The following is a 23,518-nucleotide window of genomic DNA, read 5'->3' as shown; positions in this document are numbered from 1 at the left end:
CAGGTTTTCACTAGGCGCCTTACTGTATTCTGAAGTTTTTTCACCGCTCCTTGTATCCGCAGTCCTTCAGCTCTAGTCTCATTTCGATGAGCCATTACACTTTTATATATCAGCCCTAAAGTAACTGCATCTTCGGTAATCTCCTCCTCATCCAGATTAAGCTGGGCATATGGGGCACCTTGGTTCTGGTCTAGATTTCCTGCAGCTACTGCCACTTTCCTGACTGTCTCTCAGATTACACCGTGTTCATAACAACCATGTTCTTCCTCACCCGGAATTGTCCCCCAGTTGCCAAGGTTACTTAGGCTGTCTTCATCATTTTCTTCATTTTCCTTATCTGATGGAGTGGTCAGATCTGACATTGAGTAAAATTTTCCATCTGAGCCTGCGTATTCTGACCCGTTACCTCTCTCATCCCCCGGGAGGGTGTCTGTAGGTATAATATTGTCTCCCTCAGTATATGCTCTTCATCGCTACTAAGTAAATCAATTTCCTCCCCTGGTTCAGGCTGAGACATTGCAAGCGGATTGTTATCAGGTAACAGAGTTCTCTGCGGGTCATGTTGAGATCCAGCCTTCACTTGATCACTATGAATCTCCGAATTTGGGACGCCGACCTTGAACTTACTACCCTTTTTGTTAAAGATTGCTGGGACGACTCGCTGTCGCACTGCCCCCTCTTGTAAACCTTGGCTTGACTGAATCATAGCATTTTTTTGAGGCTGCTGGAAGCTAGGAGTAGAGAGAGTTGCTAATGTATCTTGTTGTGCACTACTCGCGCCCATGGAATGCTCAGCATTACATACTGTCTCTAAAGTTCCATCCATAATACCGGGTTGCACTACATTACCGACCGTATTCACCTCTGCACCCCCTTCTGTAGACACACCCGCCGGGGCTGATGCAGTGCCACCTCTCCCTTTCGGTGCCATTTATAATTCCGAATATAAATAACAGGCTCTCTTTTCAAAAAAACTTCCAGAAGTTTAGCGTTTTACTTTGTAATGCGCAATAGAGCAACGTGCATGTAGCAAGCAGTATACACCTGTAGAGAGAGTGCAGCACCAATTGGTTTTTTTCCCTTAGCGCGGCCCACCGTTTCAGTGTCGGTTTCGCTATCCAAATTTTCTTTTACACCGATGGTGTCCGCCGCGTTTGAGCTCTCACCAGCGGCGTTCTGCCGCACTCCGTCCGAAAACTGACCGTCGGTACACAGCTGCAGTGCGTTTGCGACTACCGGACGGACACTCCCACTCACTCCAGGGGCCGCCTCTTCCTCACGCTCCTCAGCGGCTCCACCAAACCGTTGACCCGAGCCAACACAGGAGCCGATACTTCAGACAAAAGACGGCATCGATATCTGCAGTAAGCCACCGTTTCATGAGTGCCGAGGTGTAGGGAGAATCTGGCAGGGGGGATTAACGAGGAGTCACGCAGAACGCAGCTCACAGCACTTCACCGGCCACAGCAGCGGCCGCCATCTTGCCAGGAAGAAGTTTTATGTCTGTCATTGTCAGGAGTAATTATCCAACCTTTCTCAGTATGGAAAAAGATTAGAAAAAAGTTGGTGAAAACCCTTAAAACATGCAAGTTAGTAGGTTTGCACAGACTCAACAGGGCATTCCAACCCTGGAACTGTTGCTTATCATTACCTTCAGCCCCAGTATGTAGATCTGAGGAAACATGGCAACATAAGGGAATTGCTAGTATTCAAACCCTACTATGGAAGGAGCCCTGGCATAACCAGAGAGGCTATTTCAGAGCACTAATATAATGAGATTGCTGACATTATTTGTCACTGCATTACATGGCACAAAAGAGACAAGTGGATTTTGTTACAGGACAAGTAGCTTTATGAAGCAACCTGCCACATGGACAATTAGATATTTTATTAAATTCCACCCCTCTGATTGTAGCACAGATCTTTAATTACAGAGACAGAGATGTGATCCTCCAGTTGGCCCGATCTGCACCTCCACTTAAGATTGACAATGTCATGTTCTTTCCAGACTTTACCCTCCGGGTTCAGAAACAAGGGCGCTCTTTCATAGTAGTTAAGAAAACCATGCGGGACCGAGGCCTGAAATATGCTATGAATTTTCCTGTGAACCTCCCGGTGGAGACAGAAGACAAAACCTGTTTTTTTTAAAACACCAGAGGAAGCCTGAAATTGGTTGGCTGGCCGGAGGCCAGTTAAAGATAAGCATTCACGAGCTCGGAAAACCCTAAAAAGAAGAATCTTGCCACACAGTTTCTTGGAGTTTTATATAGCCCAAACTAGACCTGAGACTTCGGGTATCAGAGCGCTTTACATGAGCACAAGTTTCATTACAGATGGACACATTCATTTTTGTGAGGCACAGGGAGATTTAAGTGATTTGCCCAGAGTCACAGGATGTTAAGCGTCGTTGCCGAGATTCAAACCTGGTTCCTCAGCTTCGAGGTCGACCGCTCTAGCTGTAAGGCTACAGCCTCTCCCCAAGTTCAGATCAACATGAAGAACAAATATCGGCAGAGTGAAACACCGGAGTATCATAGATCTGAGGATTTGACTGTTTTTATCCCTATGCCTCTGCTGAGACCAGGAGACTTTGGGTGCCTCCCTCTCCCCACCCCCTCCGAGGGAGTGAGACATTGTACTGAACTATCCAGAACACGCCCATATCATTGTCATTTGTATCACAGGGGACGATATTGGATTTACTAAAGGGGGTGAGTCGGGTTAATTCCCTTGCGAATCTACGCTCCTCTACAAATAGATAACAAGGGCGGGTTTGACAGGTAAACTGCACAGTTAGGGGAGTCGGCAGTTCTACGTCTGCTATGCAGACAGGGAGGGAAACCTTTCTTGTTGTTTTTTATATTATTTCCTGATGTTAACAGTTCTTTGCAGGGATTATGGCCCTCTCTATACTAAATACTCTGACATCACTGGGATTGTCCTGGTGTTCCCTGACACAATAATAGGACCACATACAACTTTCATGGCTGGGACGATAGGTAGGCTCCAAATGACCTATGAGCTCCTGTTCAGAGTCCCTGAGTGTAGATGTCTACTATGTGTTCCTGTTGCAGCCATGCAGATGCAATACACAGCCTATAAACTGCAGTCACTAAGAAGATTCGTTTAACATGCTTCTTCAGAATGTTGGTGCTCCGTATGCCCATTTCAACCCCAAATAATATCTGTGTTGCTGATAACTGTATCTGCCCACCCACAATTGCCGAAATACATTTTTCTATCTGGGACAACAAGGGAGCTAATTTAATGCATGTACAAAAAATGTGGACATCATCCGCTGAGACAAGCCCACAGCGAAAACATTTCCCTATTGCATCGCCCTGCCATTTGGACACTTTGTCTTGGGTGTAATATAAATTGTAAATTGATTAAAAATGTTGCGCCGCCAACTTTGCAGACAGGAATAGGTCTTTAGCCATGCCTAATGAAGTTTCTATTTGAATATCCTGTCTGCCAAGTTTAGCGCCCCATTTACTATTCTGTTGCTCTATATCATCTTCTTTAGTGTTTAACATATGATTGTATAGAACACCAATCCTTGCCCCTTTCATAATGTCCTCAATCAAGGGATTTGATGTAAAGTTACTCCCCGTACCCATTAAAAAGTTTCGAATCTGTAGATATTTCACAAAATGCTGTCTAGGGAGGAGATATTGTTCTCGTAGTTGTTCAAAAGATTTAAAGTAACTAACATCATACAAATCACCCACCACTCTAATACCTTTCTCCCTCCAATTATATACTACTCTATCCCACACATCTACAGGTAAGAAGAGTGACAATCAGAGTGGAGTGTACCACGTTATTTTCTCCAGGCCCAATAGCCCCCTAACTATACGCCAAACCTTATATGCAGCCACCATTGTCTTAAAACGCGTGCGTTTGTAATAGCTTTGTTCTAGGTACATAAATAGGCAGTTTTTAACTTTTACCCCCAGTATTATTTGATAGATCGAAGGACAGTCCGCAGGTCTTGCCGGACATTTGCCGGTTAATAAAATCCCCATACCTTGCAACATACAGGCGTAGTAGTATAGTGTAAAGTCTGGTACCGACCAGCCCCCCAAATTTCTTGGCAAAATCATAAAGCGCCTAGCCCTTCGTGCTTTGCCCCCGGACCACATTAAACGCATACATATTGTCTGCAATTGTTCTAAACTTGTCTTGGGAACTTCTAGGGGTACACATCGAAAAAATATTAAATTTGAGGAAGAATCAACATTTTTAATAGGTTACATCGTCCAACTATTGAAAGATATAAACATTCTGCCTGGTCTAATTTTTTCCGTACACTGACCAGGAGTTGATCCCAATTAACTTTGACTAGAGAAGTTGTACATGCTCGTAACGTAACTCCCAAATATACCACCTCTTGGCATAGTCTTGAATCAGTATAACTTGGTATATTTATAGTTAGTAGCTGGGTTTTAGCAGAAATTAACTTGTATCCTGACGATTTACCAAATTCTACCGCCAGCTGCTCGATAGCCTGCATTGCCATTCTGGGTTTGGACGTGACCACTGACACGTCATCGGCATATGCCAACACCGTGACCTGATATATATGGACCTTTAGCAGAATTATATGCATATTAGTATCCAGCATTCTTAAAAAAGGCTCGATACATAAAGAAAATAATAGGGGGGAGCAGGGGCAGCCCTGCCTGGTCCCCTACAGATTTGTACTACCGCCGATTCCAAACCCATAGTACTAATCCGGGCCACCGGATGGTGATACAAGGCCTGCAGTGATTTAATAAACGCTGAACCAAATCCTCGACCCTTCAAGATATCCCACAGAAAAGACCATGCAACGCGGTCAAAGGCCATCTCCGCAGCTAATAAAATTAAACAAAATGGTTCCCTAGTTGCCGCAGCGTAGTCAAGTAAAGTTATCACTCGGTTAACATGATTAGTAGTGCTGCGTTGAGGGATGAACCCATGCTGTGTTTTTGATACAAGACCCGAGATGACCTTGGACAGTCTATTCGCTAAAATCTTCGAATATATTTTTCCGGCTACATTTAGAAGCGATATAGGGCGATATGATCCCGGTAAATTCGCTGGTTTGCCTTTTTTGTGAAATACCACTATACTTGCTTCTTGCCATGATTTGGGAAATAAGCCTTTCTGTGCTGCTAGCATTGTTGCCAGGAGGTCCTTTTTTAAGAGCGTAAAAAACGTTTTGTATATTTCCAATGGTAATTTATCTGGGCCTGCAGCCTTTCCCAGAGCTAATCCATTTACTGCCAATTCTAGTTCTTCCAAAGTAATGGACGCCTCCAGCATTGCCCTATCATCTACAGAAAGATCCTTCAGACCGTATTGATTAATCAATAATGCAGCATTATCACTATTATACTCGTCACCCTGATATAGCGTCTCGTAGAACTGCCTGAATACCTCCAGGATACCCTGCTCGTCCTTGACAGAATCACCATTCTGATCTAATAGCTCATCAATACACTGGGCTGCAATTTTTGCTCTTATTTTTTGGGCGAGACATCTGCCACTTGCCTCGCCGTATTCATAGTGGATTTGTTTTTTAGCAAAACATTTCTTGGCTGCTTCCTGGGACCACCTGAGATTTACCCTTGCCTTCAGACGCGCTACTTCATTGATCTCATCATCTATATTAATCTCTGTCTGTACCGCCACCATGAGCGCCTCTTCGGCCCTAATCAGCTCCTGATAAAGTACCTTTATTTCAGCTGCTTGCTTTTTTTGATTATACAGGCCCAAACTCAATGTCTCCCCACGAAAAGCAGCCTTGAAACAGTCCCACACACAGCCCTCATTACTACTCCCACGATTGATGTTTAAAAAGGATACGATCCACTCATTCATATGCTCAATGAAAAATTGTTCAGTCAATAATTTACGGTCAAAGGAGAACTGTTGTGGACGCTGACTAGAGGTGATGCTAGATAATGTCAGTACAACTGGCCCATGGTCTGATGTCACTCTAGGATATACTTGGATTGCAGCCTGATTTAGCAACAATACGGAAGTAAAAAAATAATCTAATCGAACCAATGTCCGATGTGGAAAAGAAAAAAAAGTGTACCCAGGTGACCCACCCCTTGAAAACGACCACACATCCACCAATCCATGAGCTCCCATGAATGCCTGTAAGGCTTTAAATACTCTCGGCTGCCTGCCAGTGTATCGCACCTTCTCATTATTTAACGTGTTGGGTGCTAGGTTTATATTGAAATCACCGCACATGATCAATGGTGTTGGCCAAGCTGCTAATTCTACGTTTAGAAAATTAAAGTTTCTGCTTCATCTAAATTTGCCCCATATACCACACACACAGTAACTTTAGTGTGGCCCACAACACATTCTGCAATTGCCCAGCGTCCTAGCCCATCAGATTGTATCCTCCCTGTAGTACCTATATAATTCTTACCAAGAATTGCCACTCCTCTAGCCACCCCTGAATATTTAGTGCATACAATTAAATTGAACCCTAGTTCTGCTAAAAGTTGCCTCTTAGACCAAACCACATGAGTCTCTTGTATGCATATGATATCACATTGCAAAGCCCGAATCTCCTGTGCTACTCTTCGTCTTTTATCCACTGAGTTCAGCCCCCTGACATTCAGCGTACCCATCCTTAGACCCCTTAGACCCCTACCTGCCATGTAACCACTTCAAAATTTGTGCCTTTAATCCAACTAATTTTCGCAGAGTGCTCACCGACAACAACAAAATACAAATTTTTCCCAACCTTGTCTCATGTGTTATTTTTTTTTTTCCCCCCCCACTTCCCCACGCCCCATCTTATTCCCACCCTCCCAGACCCCACCTGCCCACCCTCGCCACCACCCTTCACGAGGCTTAAGGACCATGTCCTCTGCGATGTAGAAGTGCCTCACTGCATATCGTGACTCCCCTTCTCCCCCCCCACAGACTCAATCGCTCCACACCCTGAATCACCCGCCTTGCTTCAGGCTTATTATAACCTCTTCAGGATGTCCCCCATAAGCTCTAATTTAAGAGCCAGCATATCGAGCATAACATCATGCATATAATATTTCTCCCATCCACAGATAATCTTTGGAACAAGTGTTTTTTCTGCGACCAATAATAATATTAATAATAATAAGGGAAGCTTGTAAAGCGCTTGGTTACGCTCGTGAAGCGTGTCCCCGCGCTACAACTGAAAATCACTCCGAGCCAAAGTGAGGAGAGAGCTCTGTTATCTTGTAAACAGGTAAGTTTTTAAGTTCTTCCGAAAGCTGGATTCAGATGAGTCCAGGCGGAGATTAGGAGGCAGGGCGTTCCAGCTCTTCGCTACCAGATGTCGAAACGAGCGCCCTCGCATGCGGGCCCTTTTAACCCTGGGGACCTTAAGTAGGCCTCCATTTGAAGAGCGCAAAGTACGTAATGGTACATACTTGGAAACTAGGTTCTGAAGTGGTATTGGCGCTTTTTTAGCAAGAATACGGTGACAGGTACAGAGGACTTTAAATTCTCACTGGCAACCAGTGGAGGGTCTGACAAACATTACATCATGTTTATAGTATTTCAGGTCCTTGTCCCCAGGACACCAATTACCTAAGCAATATTCCTACACTAAGTTTTCAAATGCTAACTCCAGAGAAAGAAAAAAAAAATCTTTTTTTTTTCTTTACCTGAAAAAGAAAGTTAACTGGGGGAGACCAGACCTTCAAATGTGCAGGGCCTATATTCTAAAAACAAACCAAAATTACCTCCTCTACACCCCTGATCACCCTTAGTCACCCGCTTAGCTTATAGCTCATCTCAAATGCCCTCCCACAGATACAGCATATCCTTAATGGGTTACTCTCTTAGGGCAAGTATTTAGAATTAAATTTTCGTCTGTTTATCCATCTGATTCATATATAGCTGAGCCTCAGACCCAGAAGTGAAATATCGAGTTTGTCCTTTAAATATAGTCTTCAATTTAGCTGGGTTTAGTAGAAAGCATTGAGCGCCTTTTTCCTGGAACGGCGCGATTAATTTCCGCATTTGCCAACTCTCGTTCACTGTTTTTGGACAAAAGTCAGGGCGGACAAAAAACTCGCATCCACCCCCGTTCCTCCTTTTCTCTGGGCGTGCGAGATCATACAGTGCCTCCCTTAAAAGAAAGTTGTTTAAACAGATCAAAATGGCCCTTGGATATGTTTTCTGACCGTTGTCGCGCCACCGATTCGCAAATGGAAAGCTATGTGCGCGGATAATTTCAATGTCCCAATTCCAAGATTTTAATTCCGGAAAGGCCTCCCTGAACGCCTGAATGATGAAGCTACGAGGGTCCGACCCCTCTTTACCTTCCGGGATGCCCAAAACACGAAGAATATTGCGCCTGGCGCGATTCTCGAGATCTGTGAGCTTCCAGTCTGTATCCAACTTTGACTTTTGCAGTGTCTCAATAGCCGATTGTTGTTTTCCCAGGCTGTCTTCAGTTGAGGAAACTCGCTGTTCCACCTCGGTCACTCGGGTGGTTACGTCGGTGCAGGTTTTCACTAGGCGCCTTACTGTATTCTGAAGTTTTTTCACCGCTCCTTGTATCCGCAGTCCTTCAGCTCTAGTCTCATTTCGATGAGCCATTACACTTTTATATATCAGCCCTAAAGTAACTGCATCTTCGGTAATCTCCTCCTCATCCAGATTAAGCTGGGCATATGGGGCACCTTGGTTCTGGTCTAGATTTCCTGCAGCTACTGCCACTTTCCTGACTGTCTCTCAGATTACACCGTGTTCATAACAACCATGTTCTTCCTCACCCGGAATTGTCCCCCAGTCGCCAAGGTTACTTAGGCTGTCTTCATCATTTTCTTCATTTTCCTTTTCTGATGGAGTGGTCAGATCTGACATTGAGTAAAATTTTCCATCTGAGCCTGCGTATTCTGACCCGTTACCTCTCTCATCCCCCGGGAGGGTGTCTGTAGGTATAATATTGTCCGCCCCTATGCTAGTGGTATTTACCACACCATGTGCCTCCCTCAGTATATGCTCTTCATCGCTACTAAGTAAATCAATTTCCTCCCCTGGTTCAGGCTGAGACATTGCAAGCGGATTGTTATCAGGTAACAGAGTTCTCTGCGGGTCATGTTGAGATCCAGCCTTCACTTGATCACTATGAATCTCCGAATTTGGGACGCCGACCTTGAACTTACTACCCTTTTTGTTAAAGATTGCTGGGACGACTCGCTGTCGCACTGCCCCCTCTTGTAAACCTTGGCTTGACTGAATCGTAGCATTTTTTTGAGGCTGCTGGGAGCTAGGAGTAGAGAGAGTTGCTAATGTATCTTGTTGTGCACTACTCGCGCCCATGGAATGCTCAGCATTACATACTGTCTCTAAAGTTCCATCCATAATACCGGGTTGCACTACATTACCGACCGTATTCACCTCTGCACCCCCTTCTGTAGACACACCCGCCGGGGCTGATGCAGTGCCACCTCTCCCTTTCGGTGCCATTTATAATTCCAAATATAAATAACAGGCTCTCTTTTCAAAAAAACTTCCAGAAGTTTAGCGTTTTACTTTGTAATGCGCAATAGAGCAATGTGCATGTAGCAAGCAGTATACACCTGTAGAGAGAGTGCAGCACCAATTGTTTTTTTTCCCTTAGCGCGGCTCACCGTTTCAGTGTCGGTTTCGCTATCCAAATTTTCTTTTACACCGATGGTGTCCGCCGCGTTTGAGCTCTCACCAGCGGCGTTCTGCCGCACTCCGTCCGAAAACTGACCGTCGGTACACAGCTGCAGTGCGTTTGCCGACTACCGGCCGGACACTCCCACTCACTCCAGGGGCTGCCTCTTCCTCACGCTCCTCAGCGGCGCCACCAAACCGTTGACCCGAGCCAACACAGGAGCCGATACTTCAGACAAAAGACGGCATCGATATCTGCAGTAAGCCACCGTTTCATGAGTGCCGAGGTGTAGGGAGAATCTGGCAGGGGGGATTAACGAGGAGTCACGCAGAACGCAGCTCACAGCACTTCACCGGCCACAGCAGCGGCCGCCATCTTGCCAGGAAGAAGTTTTATGTCTGTCATTGTCAGGAGTAATTATCCAACCTTTCTCAGTATGGAAAAAGATTAGAAAAAAGTTGGTGAAAACCCTTAAAGCATGCAAGTTAGTAGGTTTGCACAGACTCAACAGGGCATTCCAACCCTGGAACTGTTGCTTATCATTACCTTCAGCCCCAGTATGTAGATCTGAGGAAACATGGCAACATAAGGGAATTGCTAGTATTCAAACCCTACTATGGAAGGAGCCCTGGCATAACCAGAGAGGCTATTTCAGAGCACTAATATAATGAGATTGCTGACATTATTTGTCACTGCATTACATGGCACAAAAGAGACAAGTGGATTTTGTTACAGGACAAGTAGCTTTATGAAGCAACCTGCCACATGGACAATTAGATATTTTATTAAATTCCACCCCTCTGATTGTAGCACAGATCTTTAATTACAGAGACAGAGATGTGATCCTCCAGTTGGCCCGATCTGCACCTCCACTTAAGATTGACAATGTCATGTTCTTTCCAGACTTTACCCTCCGGGTTCAGAAACAAGGGCGCTCTTTCATAGTAGTTAAGAAAACCATGCGGGACCGAGGCCTGAAATATGCTATGAATTTTCCTGTGAACCTCCCGGTGGAGACAGAAGACAACACCTGTTTTTTTTAAAACACCAGAGGAAGCCTGAAATTGGTTGGATGGCCGGAGGCCAGTTAAAGATAAGCATTCACGAGCTCGGAAAACCCTAAAAAGAAGAATCTTGCCACACAGTTTCTTGGAGTTTTATATAGCCCAAACTAGACCTGAGACTTCTGGTATCAGAGCGCTTTACATGAGCACAAGTTTCATTACAGATGGACACATTCATTTTTGTGAGGCACAGGGAGATTTAAGTGATTTGCCCAGAGTCACAGGATGTTAAGCGTTGTTGCCGAGATTCAAACCTGGTTCCTCAGCTTCGAGGTCGACCGCTCTAGCTGTAAGGCTACAGCCTCGCCCCAAGTTCAGATCAACATGAAGAACAAATATCGGCAGAGTGAAACACCGGAGTATCATAGATCTGAGGATTTGACTGTTTTTATCCCTATGCCTCTGCTGAGACCAGGAGACTTTGGGTGCCTCCCTCTCCCCACCCCCTCCGAGGGAGTGAGACATTGTACTGAACTATCCAGAACACGCCCATATCATTGTCATTTGTATCACAGGGGCCGATATTGGATTTACTAAAGGGGGTGAGTCGGGTTAACTCCCTTGCGAATCTACGCTCCTCTACAAATAGATAACAAGGGCGGGTTTGACAGGTAAACTGCACAGTTAGGGGAGTCGGCAGTTCTACGTCTGCTATGCAGACAGGGAGGGAAACCTTTCTTGTTGTTTTTTATATTATTTCCTGATGTTAACAGTTCTTTGCAGGGATTATGGCCCTCTCTATACTAAATACTCTGACATCACTGGGATTGTCCTGGTGTTCCCTGACACAATAATAGGACCACATACAACTTTCATGGCTGGGACGATAGGTAGGCTCCAAATGACCTATGAGCTCCTGTTCAGAGTCCCTGAGTGTAGATGTCTACTATGTGTCCAAATGTCAAACCTTGTACCGATGTGTAGTTTCAAGATTTTTTCATGAAATTTAATGGCTTGGGGATGAGATAAAACGAAGTATAGTCCTGCAATATGTGAAGAGACATGCCCCAGATGTGGTTTTCCAGCAGGAGACCCATCTCCAGGGAACCACCTACTGCGCCTTGAATTGATGGGGTTATAAATTGGTGGACGATGAAGGATATACAAGGGGCCCCATGGGGGGCGGGTATCTTACTCTGTATTTCCTTCCCTTTTACCATAAGACATGCCACACATGACCCTCAGGGTAGGTTTGTTGCCCTCACTGGATACTGGGTGGGGCGCCTTCTCATTTTTGTCTCACTACATGTGCTGTCCAGACTGCATACCAGGGCCTTTGCGGACCTGATTACTTTTATCCTAAATCTCCCAGAGGGTGAATTGTTAATGGGTGGAAACTGTATTGCGGCCGTCAATGGTGAGATTGACCGCTAGCCTGAGCAAGGAACTGAGACAGCGGGTAAATTACTTGCCAATTTTCTGTCTGGAATGGGTCTGGTCCATGTATGGCGGACTCTACACCCCACAACCCGTCCATACACGTTTCATTCCGGAGCACATGGGTCTACCTTTTGGCTAGATTATATACTTGCCCAGGCGAAATTACTTCCGATCTTCCATTATATCCATCACTTAGCGAGAGGTATTTCTGACCACTCCCTCATTTTAGCGATGTTTGGTCAACAGCAAAAGCAGGGTGGGCACATACCCCCCTAAACTCCTGGTACTTCAAAAATCCACATATCAGAGCCCCCATTCAAGAGTCAACTGATACCTATTTTAGAGACAATGAGGGATCTATGGAACTATTAGGGTCCTTTGGGAGGTGTTTAAGATGGTGATACTGGGTCAAGGTATCTCCCTCATTGCGGGAAAGAAAAAGCAGGAAAGTTGCTCTTGTTTGAACAAGAAATTCAGAATTTAGAGACTGAACCATCCTTTGAGACTGAGGCAGATACTCAATATCGCTTGTCGCTCAAATGGAAAGAATACAAAATAGTAGTGGAGGAAACAGCCAGTGCGGGTTATAGAGCAGCTCAGTATCGTCAAACGAAGTGGAAGACAAAGCGAGTAAACACCTGGCATGGTTAGACAGGAGAGAAATAGCTTCCCGATGGGTGTTCAAAATAGTGACTGAGGCGGGAGAACGGGTGAGAGACAGATAACATATTGCAGATGAATTTGCTAAATACTACACCGCGCTAAACACCTCATCCTCGGAGGGCTCCTTGGAGGTGACGCAGGATTTCCTTCATGGCTTTAATATGCCCAGACTGACTGCTGCCAATAAAGACCTTTTAGAGAAAGACCTCACGGAAGGGGAAATCTCTCAGGCCATCCCAACACTAAACCCTGGGAAGGCGATGGGTCCCAATGGCCTTCCCATTAAATTATCTAAGCTCACTACAACTAAGATCACCCCTTACCTTATAAATAAATGTTTCAGGAAAGTTGTTGGGGTGGGACATTGCCACTCAGTCAGCTATTATCTAAAATTGTAGTCATTCTTAAACCAGGTAAACCGCCAGAACTCTGCTCTTCTTACAGGCCAATTTAGCTACTTAATGCGGAAGTAAACATTTTGGCCAAACTCTTAGCCACCATAGTGTCCCGGATTATTAATAAGCTGACACACCCAGATCAATCGGGATTAATTCCAAGTAGAAACACAGCACTAAACCTGAGGCATCCTTATGGCGCAAACACTATTCAGAAAGACACAGTGGTAGTTTCATTAGATGCCGGAATGGCATTTGATACTATTGAATAGCCTTTCCTGTTCGTAGTTTTGGAGAAATACGGTTTTGGGATGACATTTCTGTCCTGGGTCAGTTGTTATATAAAGATCCCTTGGCTAAAGTAGCAGTAAATTGTAGGCTGTCAGCCTCTTTCTAATTGTGGAGGGGCACAAGACAGGGCTGCCCCCTCTCTCCGTTAATATTCACCCTTGTGTTGGAGCCCCTGGCGTTCTGGATACGGGGGGATCCCATAATTAGAGTTCTTAAATGGATGGAAGATTGGAAGGACAGGATCTTCCTCTACACAGACAACAGTTTGCTCTATGTATCAAGTCTGTATACCACACTTCAGAGAATACTACACATCTTTGAACTCTATCGCAAATATTCCGGCTATAAGATAAATTGGGACTAGGCTTTATATACTCACTGGGACAGGACTTTGGCTGCCCTGACATTGTAAGGCCAACTTAGTCGATGAGGGATTTCACTACCTAGGACTGTTTATAACTAGGGATCCACAGACCTTTCATTAGCGCAATTTGGAACTTCCGCTACAGAGACTGAGACATGATGTCTGACCGTGGAGGGCCCTTCCCCTGTCCATGCTAGGGAAGGCAGCACTGTTGAAAATGATGGTGCCGCCGTGCTTCCTTTCCATATTGCAAAATGCTCCATTTCTAGTGCCCCCTACTTATATTAAGGAGATAGAGGCACTCACCCGGACGCTCATATGGATGGCGGGACCCCTAGGCTATCATTAATGAAACTGTCTTTTAGCTGGTATGATGGGGGTATTTCACTCCCAGCTAAACAACAATAATATTGGTCGGCCACTGGCCACAGTGATAAGCCACTGGGTTCATTTTCCCCACGATGATCCAGCCTGTAGAATGGATCGTCGAAAAATGCAACCGTGGGGGTTATCTTAGAGCGCTCTACGGAGAGAGTTGTGGCCTTTCACGCCCCAACCCGACAGCAATGACGGTCCATCTTTGGCATGCCACATTGGCAGCGCTGGGTTGGAGGGGTAAAATTACCCAGGCGACCCCACTGTGGTAAGCCGCGTAACTGGATATGCTGGCTAAACGCCACAGCTTTAAGAAATTGGACTTGATAGGTATCTCGCTAGTCAAAGACCTGGGGAAGGCAGAACAGTGAAATCCTTTGAGGACCTCAGGAGGGAATATCAATTGGCCCCTTCAAAACTATACCGGTATCACCAAATCAAACATGCCCTGGGGAGAGTAATAACAAAGGGGATGGAGCTGCCAAAGGCAGCTCCTTTTGAGGACAGATTGTTCGATAACTTTAGGCATAAGCATGCCATCTCCTTAACTTATTGTAAAATATTGAATAACTCCCAAGACCCTCTGCTTCGACTCCGAGAGAGGTGGGGGAAGGACTTGGGACAACTTGATAAGGATGAGTGGCAGGAGGCGATGTCTTTTTAATATCTACGTGGCCCCACTTGCTAGGGTAGTGAGATCTTATGGTTTTGAGGTTTTGTCGTATGCCGGCGACACACAAATCATGGTCTCTCTCACACAGTCTGTTAATGACTCTGCCCTCAAATTTAGAACTTGTATGGAGGCAGTTTCCCGTTAGATGATCCAGAACTTCTTAAAACTCAACGGAGAGAAGACGGAGGTCCTGATCTTTGGGGGTGGTCATGACATTTGGTCAAAAGATTGGGGGCCAGACTCCCTTGGTTACTGCCCTCTTCCTTCCCTTTCTGCCAGGAACTTGGGGATACTGATTGATACCTCTCTCTCCTTTGACCGGCAGGTCAGTAGGACTGTGTCCACCTGTTGTGGTATCATCAGAGTCCTCATAAAGATTGCATCTGATCTTTCTCCTGATGCTAGGAAGCAGGCCATAATGGCTCTTGTTTCCTCAAGACTGGACTATTGTAACGCACTGTATGTGGGTATGAACAAGAGTCTTGTTTATTGCCTACAGATGGTTCAGAACGTTGCAGCCAGGATAGTCCTCAATCTCACTAGACTTTCCTCTGCTTCCTTGGCAAGGAAAAACCTTCACTGGCTGCCTGTCCAGTCCAGGATCTCCTTTAAGCTTCTTTGCCTTGCCCACAGGGTTATTTATGGCTCTGGATCAGAGGGCATTAGGTCTCTCCTATTTCCCTACCTCCCCATGAGAGCCCTTTGGTCTTCTAGCCAAAAATCTCCTCTTAGTCCCTAGATTTGCAAAAGCCAGATGGGGAGGTAAAGCCTTTTCGACCTTGGTACCTAAGTTCTGGAATTCCCTCCCCCCCCCCCCCGAACTGGTGGGACAACCCTCTTTGGAGCGTTTCCGCAAAGAATTGAAAACCTGGCTTTTTCAAGATGCCTACTCGTAGTCCTGGATCCGGTTATTTTGACATTTACTCTTTGTCTGGCGCCTTAATGCCCTTGGGCTAAGTTGCGCGGTACAAGTCTCCACTCACTCACTCACTCACTCTTCCCCCAGGGAGGTGGCAATACGTGCTTGGTTACGTTTGGTGCAATTGAAAGTCCTACACCGAATTTACTATTCCTTTTTTACAACTCTAGTTAAGATGGGAAGGGCTGAGTCACCGGGGTGCCTGAGAGTGTGCGGGTTAGATGGTACCTTTTTTCACCAAATGTGGGAGTGCCCTGTTCTCCAACCCTATTAGAAGGAGGTGGCAACAAGTATGATGCATATATGTGGTAGTGACATGGAAATTTCGTCTAAGCGGTGTCTGTTAAATATATGGGAAGCTACTGTTCTTTCAGCAGCTGATAAATTGTGGGTTACCCTTAGTTTCACAATAGCCAAACGTAATATATCGAGGATGTGGAGAGCTACCACTGCAATGATATTGAGAGACTGGGAATACGACATGGGCTGGTGCATGCAGGCGGGAGAGTGGATTATGAGGGGAGGGGGTGTCCGCATAAAAGGACAAAGGTATGGAGCAGGTGGAATGAAAATAGGGTAATGCTATGTACATCTGTTGGGAGTTCAGATTTCAATGATATGGAACAACAGGAGTGATGCCAATAGTCCTGCCTGTAAAGATGCAGATCAAAGAGTAACACCAGGGATGCTCTATGTAGAAAGTAGGATCTGCTTTTATGCCATTGTAAGTAATTTATTGTCTGGTTAATTAAAACCTGCACAAATCCATAAAGGAATTATAGCAGCAAGGTTCACAATTTAAACAGATTAAAAATAACATTTCATAAACTCCCATTCCTAGAATTAGCTGTGATTAAGCGTGTCAAAAATTATTATTCAAACCTTTGGTAAAATACATAAAAACGACTTCTTATAAAACATCCATACATTATACTGGCTATTGTCCATAGTTGGCATGTAATGCAGTACAGTGGTAAAGGGTTACAAGCTTTCAGTGCAAAAACGGGTTACCAGATGATCCCCTTGTGAGGGTCCGCCCTTAGAAGAGGGCTTTTTGCTGCTGTGATGAAGCATGCCGGTCAAGGGCGACAGTGGTACAAAAGGGGGTGGTGATGCAAGGGCGACAGAGTTTCTTCACTGCTGCTTCCATGAATTGCACGAAACGGCATGCTAACTAAACATCTCCGAGGCATGCCAACAATGCTTGTCTGCAGGTTCCTATTCTCTTACTTAAAAAGGAAGGCTTCAGTAGCTAACGTCTTTCGACTTGTAGTTCTCTGCAAATATACAGAAGGTGCAATACACTTTTGTTGGCTTCGTCGCATAAAGGACAAGTTGTCTGGTCCGGCAGTCATTTCCAGGGGGAAAGATGCGGCAGTACTGGTAGAATGCCCATTCGAAAGTGAAGGTATTTTTCTTTCTTCCTCCTGTTGAAACCAACCCCTAGGTAAGGCTGCGGAGAGGGCTTAACGTAGCTTTGCACAACCATGACTGGACCGCTCGATTCAACGAGCTAACCCTAGGCCTATCCCAGCTCAAGGATGAGATGAAAAATCTATCTTCAATCACTAATGAACTCCTAAACTTTAATAAAGCCACTAGCGACACAGCGAACCAAACTAGACAGCACACCAGCAGTTACCTATCCATGGCTCCACATCCAGTCACTATAACACAGAGTAAAATACCTTCCCATTATGACCCATCGTCCAATGAGATCTATGGATGGTCTATCTGACAATGACTTACACGACCTTCTCGCCTCATACACAAGTCATACTGGCAATAGCAAGTCCATAGACTGCACCATCCAAGCCATCCGACCCAACCCACACAGAGAACCCACTCACAACCACAGATCCATAATTAGGGAAAACCTCACAAAGGTCAATTTAACTCAATCAACCGTCACTCACCCGATTAGCAAATTAAAGTGTGCTCTAATCAACTGCAGATCGGCTAACAAACATGCTACGGTCATTTATGACCTAATTCTTGCAAATGACCTGGACATCATCATCCTCACAGAGACATGGCTAAAGAGTTCCTCTGCTCCCATCCTGGACCTACTGGTACCCCCTAGTCATGATATATTTCGCAGGGATAGAACAGAGAAACCCAGAGGGGGGATTGCCTGCATCCATCGAAACACCATCACAGTTAAACAATCAGACACCATCTCCTTATCCTCTTGTGAATATCTTTGCACCAACATCTCGGATGACAAGGGCATCCTCTGCCAACTTCACATAATATACCACCCCTCAGGTGACAATCCGAGGTTCATCGATGAGCTAATGGAAGTCATTACAGTCAATGCCAACTCACAAGTGCCGCAGATCTTTCTGGGAGATTTCAATCTCCATTGGAGCAATACCAGCGATCACGATGTAAGCGGCCTCAAATCCTTTCTGGCAGACCAGGAATTATCGCAATTCTGTGACAGCCCAACCCATAACAAGGGGGAGACTCTAGACCTGATCATAGCTAAAAGAAACATCATATTGCTAGAATCTATCTCCCCATGTGACTGGACTGATCATTACAGTATCCTCTTCTCCATCAACAGCGAGATAACTCCAAAAACGAAACCAACCTACAAAAACTAAACAATGGAAAAGGAATATAAGGAATATCGATGCTACTGCCCTGATGTCCCAATGCAATTCCGCCCTGACACCATCAGCAGATATGGCCGACATCCAAGATCTCACGAATTTCTACAACGCCACTATGCTTGAAATCCTGGATACCACAGCGCCCTTCAAGAAATAAATGTCTCCACCAAAATCTCCAAACCATGGTTCAATGAGAATCCTAACTCAGACCGACGCAAATTAAGGCTAGCTGAGCGAGCATGGAAAGCAACACCTTCCGCTGATCATCTACACCAACTTAGGGCACTGAGAAACACGTACAACAGAAAAATCACAAAAGCTAAAGCAGACTTCTTCAAAACTCAGCTGAACCAAGCCATAAACGGTCCTAAAAAGTTGTTTGAAATCGTAAAACAACAATCGTACAACTCTGCAAATGTAGTGGAGCTCAGCAACCCGGCTACCCCCAACTGCGACGAACTGGCCAAATTCTTCCTAGAAAAGACTAGAACCATAGAAAACGACATTCAATCCAAGAAAGAACCACAACTATGTACTGACCAAGAAACAATTCTCCACTCACAGATCCAGGACCTTTTCTACCTGCCGACCGGAGTACCAAAGAACAATGCCAACTGGCACTCATTCTCGCCCATCACTGAATTCCATTCAGCCGTTCGGGCTGTAGCCGTGTCTAAAGGTCCTATGGAAAATTGCATTGGGCTACATTTCACATTCAATTTTTGCAAAAACTACTGGAGGGATTTTCACCAAACATAGCAAAGGCACATCTCCATACCAGTTCCTACCATTTTGCCAAGTTTGGTGTAATTCAATTCAGCCGTTCGGGCTGTAGCCGTGTCTAAAGTTTCCTATGGAATTAAACATGGGAAAAACACGTCGACACAACTCTGCAAATGTAGTGGAGCTCAGCAACCCGGCTACCCCCAACTGCGACGAACTGGCCAAATTCTTCCTAGAAAAGACTAGAACCATAGAAAACGACATTCAATCCAAGAAAGAACCACAACTATGTACTGACCAAGAAACAATTCTCCACTCACAGATCCAGGACCTTTTCTACCTGCCGACCGGAGTACCAAAGAACAATGCCAACTGGCACTCATTCTCGCCCATCACTGAATTCCATTCAGCCGTTCGGGCTGTAGCCGTGTCTAAAGGTCCTATGGAAAATTGCATTGGGCTACATTTCACATTCAATTTTTGCAAAAACTACTGGAGGGATTTTCACCAAACATAGCAAAGGCACATCTCCATACCAGTTCCTACCATTTTGCCAAGTTTGGTGTAATTCAATTCAGCCGTTCGGGCTGTAGCCGTGTCTAAAGTTTCCTATGGAATTAAACATGGGAAAAACACGTTTTGGGACCCACCTTTTTTCTCGGCCCCGGCTTGACGAATCCCCACGAAACTTTCAGGGAAGGAGCGGAGCGGAGCGAGGCAATTTTAAGGAAAATTACACACAGATTCCTCAATCAGCGCCAAAGTTATCCCCAATAGAATGTTGGGGATTTCCTATGGTAACTAGGTCCTAACTATATATACCTACTGGTGACCGCCAGTAGGTAATATACACATACATATATAAACAGATTTAAACATATAGAAACACCTGCATATCTATATAAATACCAATATTAATGCATGCATGCATATACATACATTTGCATGGTAAGTACATAATCGTTTAAAAAAACACTAATAAAAGCAAAGCTAAAAGCGACTTTATTACAAACAGAATTGCTTACGCTTAACTAAAGGCGGGGCCTTCATTGCAAATGCTTGTTTCAGATTGACAGTCATTTCAGTCAGAGTGGATTTGCTTGGATTGGTTGTGGCTTTCACTGTTGTACTACAGCATTATTTACCAACACTGAGCCATCCAGCAACAATGTTATATTTCACCTGTGGTGCTTGCATAGCCCAGAGCAAGACAGCAATAGAGTAGTGTACTGTACGAAGCAAAGCCAGGTGTATAGCATAAAGGCAATAGGGATTAAGGGAGGACGATTAGATCATTGTTTCTGTGAAGTTATGGGTGGTGGTGTATGTTGTAAGCAAGGGAGATTTACGATCTTGGGGTTGAGATTCATTTAACCCCTTAGCTGCGGCGGCTATTCCGCCGCAGTGCGAAGGGGGAGGGGGCCGCGCGGCGCTCCCGTACTCGTGACGGAACCGCTCTGTCACGGCCCTCGGGTGAGCTGTGCTTGTGACGGAACGGTTCCGTCACGGCCCCGCCCGCCTAATAGAACGCTCAGCGCAGGCGTGAAATTCGCGCCGCACAGGCGCGGCGAGCGGGTCGTGACGGAACCGTTCCGTCACCAGCACAGCCTACCCGAGGCTCGTGACAGAACGGTTCAGTCACGAGCACACAAGGGGTTAAAGAATCCAGTGCTTGATACAGAAACTGTTTAAGCCAATGCTTCTGCAGTGGCAGTCATTGCATAAATTCTTCCAAATGTATGACTGTTTAAAATGTCCTGTTTCCTTCTCTCTTCGCAGGAATCGCGGACAAAAGCGCATGAGCGCTTTTGAATGTGTCCATAAAGTGTATAGGGCTGATGGACTGAAAGGCTTTTACAGAGGCATGTCTGCATCTTACGCAGGAATCTCGGAGACAGTTATCCATTTTGTCATTTATGAAAGTATTAAGAGGAGGCTATTGCAACAGAAAGCTGCCTCTGCTATGGATAGTGATGAAGAGTCTGTGAAGGAAGCATCAGACTTTGTTGGAATGATGCTGGCTGCTGCCACCTCCAAAACCTGTGCCACATCCATTGCATATCCACATGGTGAGTTCACTCTTTTTTAAATAGGGTAAGTTTTCTAAATATGTTTCCAGTTTTATCTGTAGAAGTTAGTTGAAGTTCTGATGAGCCAAGTAGGCATTCTCTATGCTGGGATTACACCTATATTTCAGTTGCATTTTGAATGCCGTTCTTAAAATAGTCTTAAAGTGTTATACTTGGGAAACCTATAACTGTGGAAAGTGTATGTTTTGAGTTGTACCGAAAATTACACACACCACTTTTCAAGACAATCAAGCTCTGCATCAACCCCCTACTAAATCTTTCTATTCCTCCCTCCACCCAAACGTGCAATGCCATCAACCTCTTCAGTAAAAAATAAATAAATACAGAATATCTGACAGTATATTGACAACACTACACTAGCTTCGTCTCTTGAACCTATCGTTACTTTTAGAGTCCTGCAGTGGTCATAATTCTTAATCTCTCCCTCACTCAAGGAATCTTGCCAGAAGCTCGACGGGCCAGATCCTCCCACTTCTGTAGAAACCTGAACTAGACCCTGATGGCCTCACCAACTACCAACCTATCACTCACCTCAGCAAGATCAATAAAAAAGCAGACTGTTCAACTCAAAGATCCATATTGATGCTAACAATCTCATGCATGACTACCAGTCCAGCTTCTGGTCATGCTACATCACAAATACTGCTACTGTACACATTGTAGATATAGCCCTCCTACCAACAGATAAAGATGATCCTTTCATCTGAGTATTGCTACTCTCTCTGCTGCCTTCAACACAGTCGACCTTCCCACCTTATATGTACCCTGGAGTCTTGACTTGATTCCCCAGCAGTATATTTCAATGATTCTCCTCCTACTATTCTAACGACATCAGTTTGTTTACAAGGGCACTACCTGATCCAAAAGGAACACTGCCTCTAATGGAGTCCTTTAGGGTTCCATATTGTTGCCTGTCATCTTTAACGTCTGAATGGAGCTGCTTGGTGCCCTTCTCACAGAATACGATTCGCCAATATGCTGATGATACACAACTCTGTTTGAAATTGTACCTAAGTCTGGACATCCAACACCTTAAACAATAGCTGGACACCCCCCAGACCCGGATGTTCAGCGCCTACCTGAAGCTTACTTCAACCCAGACAGAATTCCTGTTATTAGACAAGAACACCAAACAAGAAATTGTACAAGCCTGGCTCAATTATATGGACCATTACGGTTTTGAACCTCAACTTTTACTGAGTGCCAAATCACTTGGATTCACCCTGGACACCAGCCTCACCCTCAAGGCATATGGATGACGCTAATGCCCTACTCTTTGGCCTCCCAGACTCCACACTTAACTGCATCCTACACGCTACATCACATTTTATCTAGGACCTCGAGAAATATAATCACTTCACCTCCATTCTCATGGAACTCCATTGGCTCCCCTTGCCAGCTGACACTATATTCAAAACAAGCTGCCTTATTTAGAAAGTCATCACCACTAGCAACCTACTTATGTAGATGAACTCACCATCTCTTGAGGTTCTCGGCTCACCCACAGCTAGGACACCATCAGACTGCAGACTAAGTGTAAAAAATGAAAAACAAGGCAACATGCCTTTTCTATCTATGTACCCAGGATCTGGAATAACATTCACACACCTCTTTAAAGCACTACATCAAAATGAACTAGCTGTCCACAAACCAGCAACCTCTCCTGTTGCTTGTAGACCTTATGCTGGTCTTTGATGCTGTTCTGCACTCCGATGCTGTTTGGCTAGGTTCACTCCATAAAAATACCACATACATAGACTTTTCCACATTGCCATGATCTATAACTCCACTTTTCCCCCTTCACTGACTGAGCATTAAAATGTGATTCACGATCAGCATTGCCTCTACAGTTGATCTGTTTATACACAACTCCCACCCAGGAGCAATCAGCTTAAAGTTTGATTTAATTGACCTCATCATCCAATGACCCTACCTTATTATACTGAGCATTCTGTACTTGAAACTAAATAAAAAATCTAAAGAACGCACATACATGCTCGTTTTGCACAACTGAGACCAGCCAAGCCCTACTATACACTTATATTGCTTCCAACCTCATGTAGAGCTATTTCATTGACTTGTATTCCCCAGAAATATATTAAAATATTCCCTTCCCACCATCTAACACTCTCCTTCTGAGCACGTCAGCCTTGAATGCATTTGCCAGTGCCACACTACCAAGTATCTGCACTCTAGACCTTATTCACCGATGAGACGTTCTCCTGATTATATCAGTATTTATAGTCCAAGATCAAAATGACCTGCCCCATGCCTCAACCTGTAGTACTCTAAATTTAGCATTAGATTCCCACTG

At 44.9% G+C, this 23,518-nt stretch overlaps 1 protein-coding gene across 1 annotated transcript in view; it reads left to right on the top strand.

The window, feature by feature from the left end:
- The window catches only part of SLC25A36 (solute carrier family 25 member 36), an 866,993-nt gene that overhangs the window by 740,372 nt on the left and 103,103 nt on the right, over positions 1-23,518 (top strand). The window contains exon 6 of the mRNA XM_078665634.1: positions 20,894-21,183. Coding sequence (XP_078521760.1) covers positions 20,894-21,183 — 290 coding nt within the window. The remainder of the gene's footprint in view (positions 1-20,893; positions 21,184-23,518) is intronic.

The sequence above is a fragment of the Lissotriton helveticus genome, chromosome 11 (assembly GCF_964261635.1).
Source record: "Lissotriton helveticus chromosome 11, aLisHel1.1, whole genome shotgun sequence".
Lineage (NCBI taxonomy): Eukaryota > Metazoa > Chordata > Amphibia > Caudata > Salamandridae > Lissotriton > Lissotriton helveticus.
The sequence above is the reverse complement of the archived record's forward strand: the minus strand, read 5'-3'. Positions and strand labels throughout refer to the sequence as shown.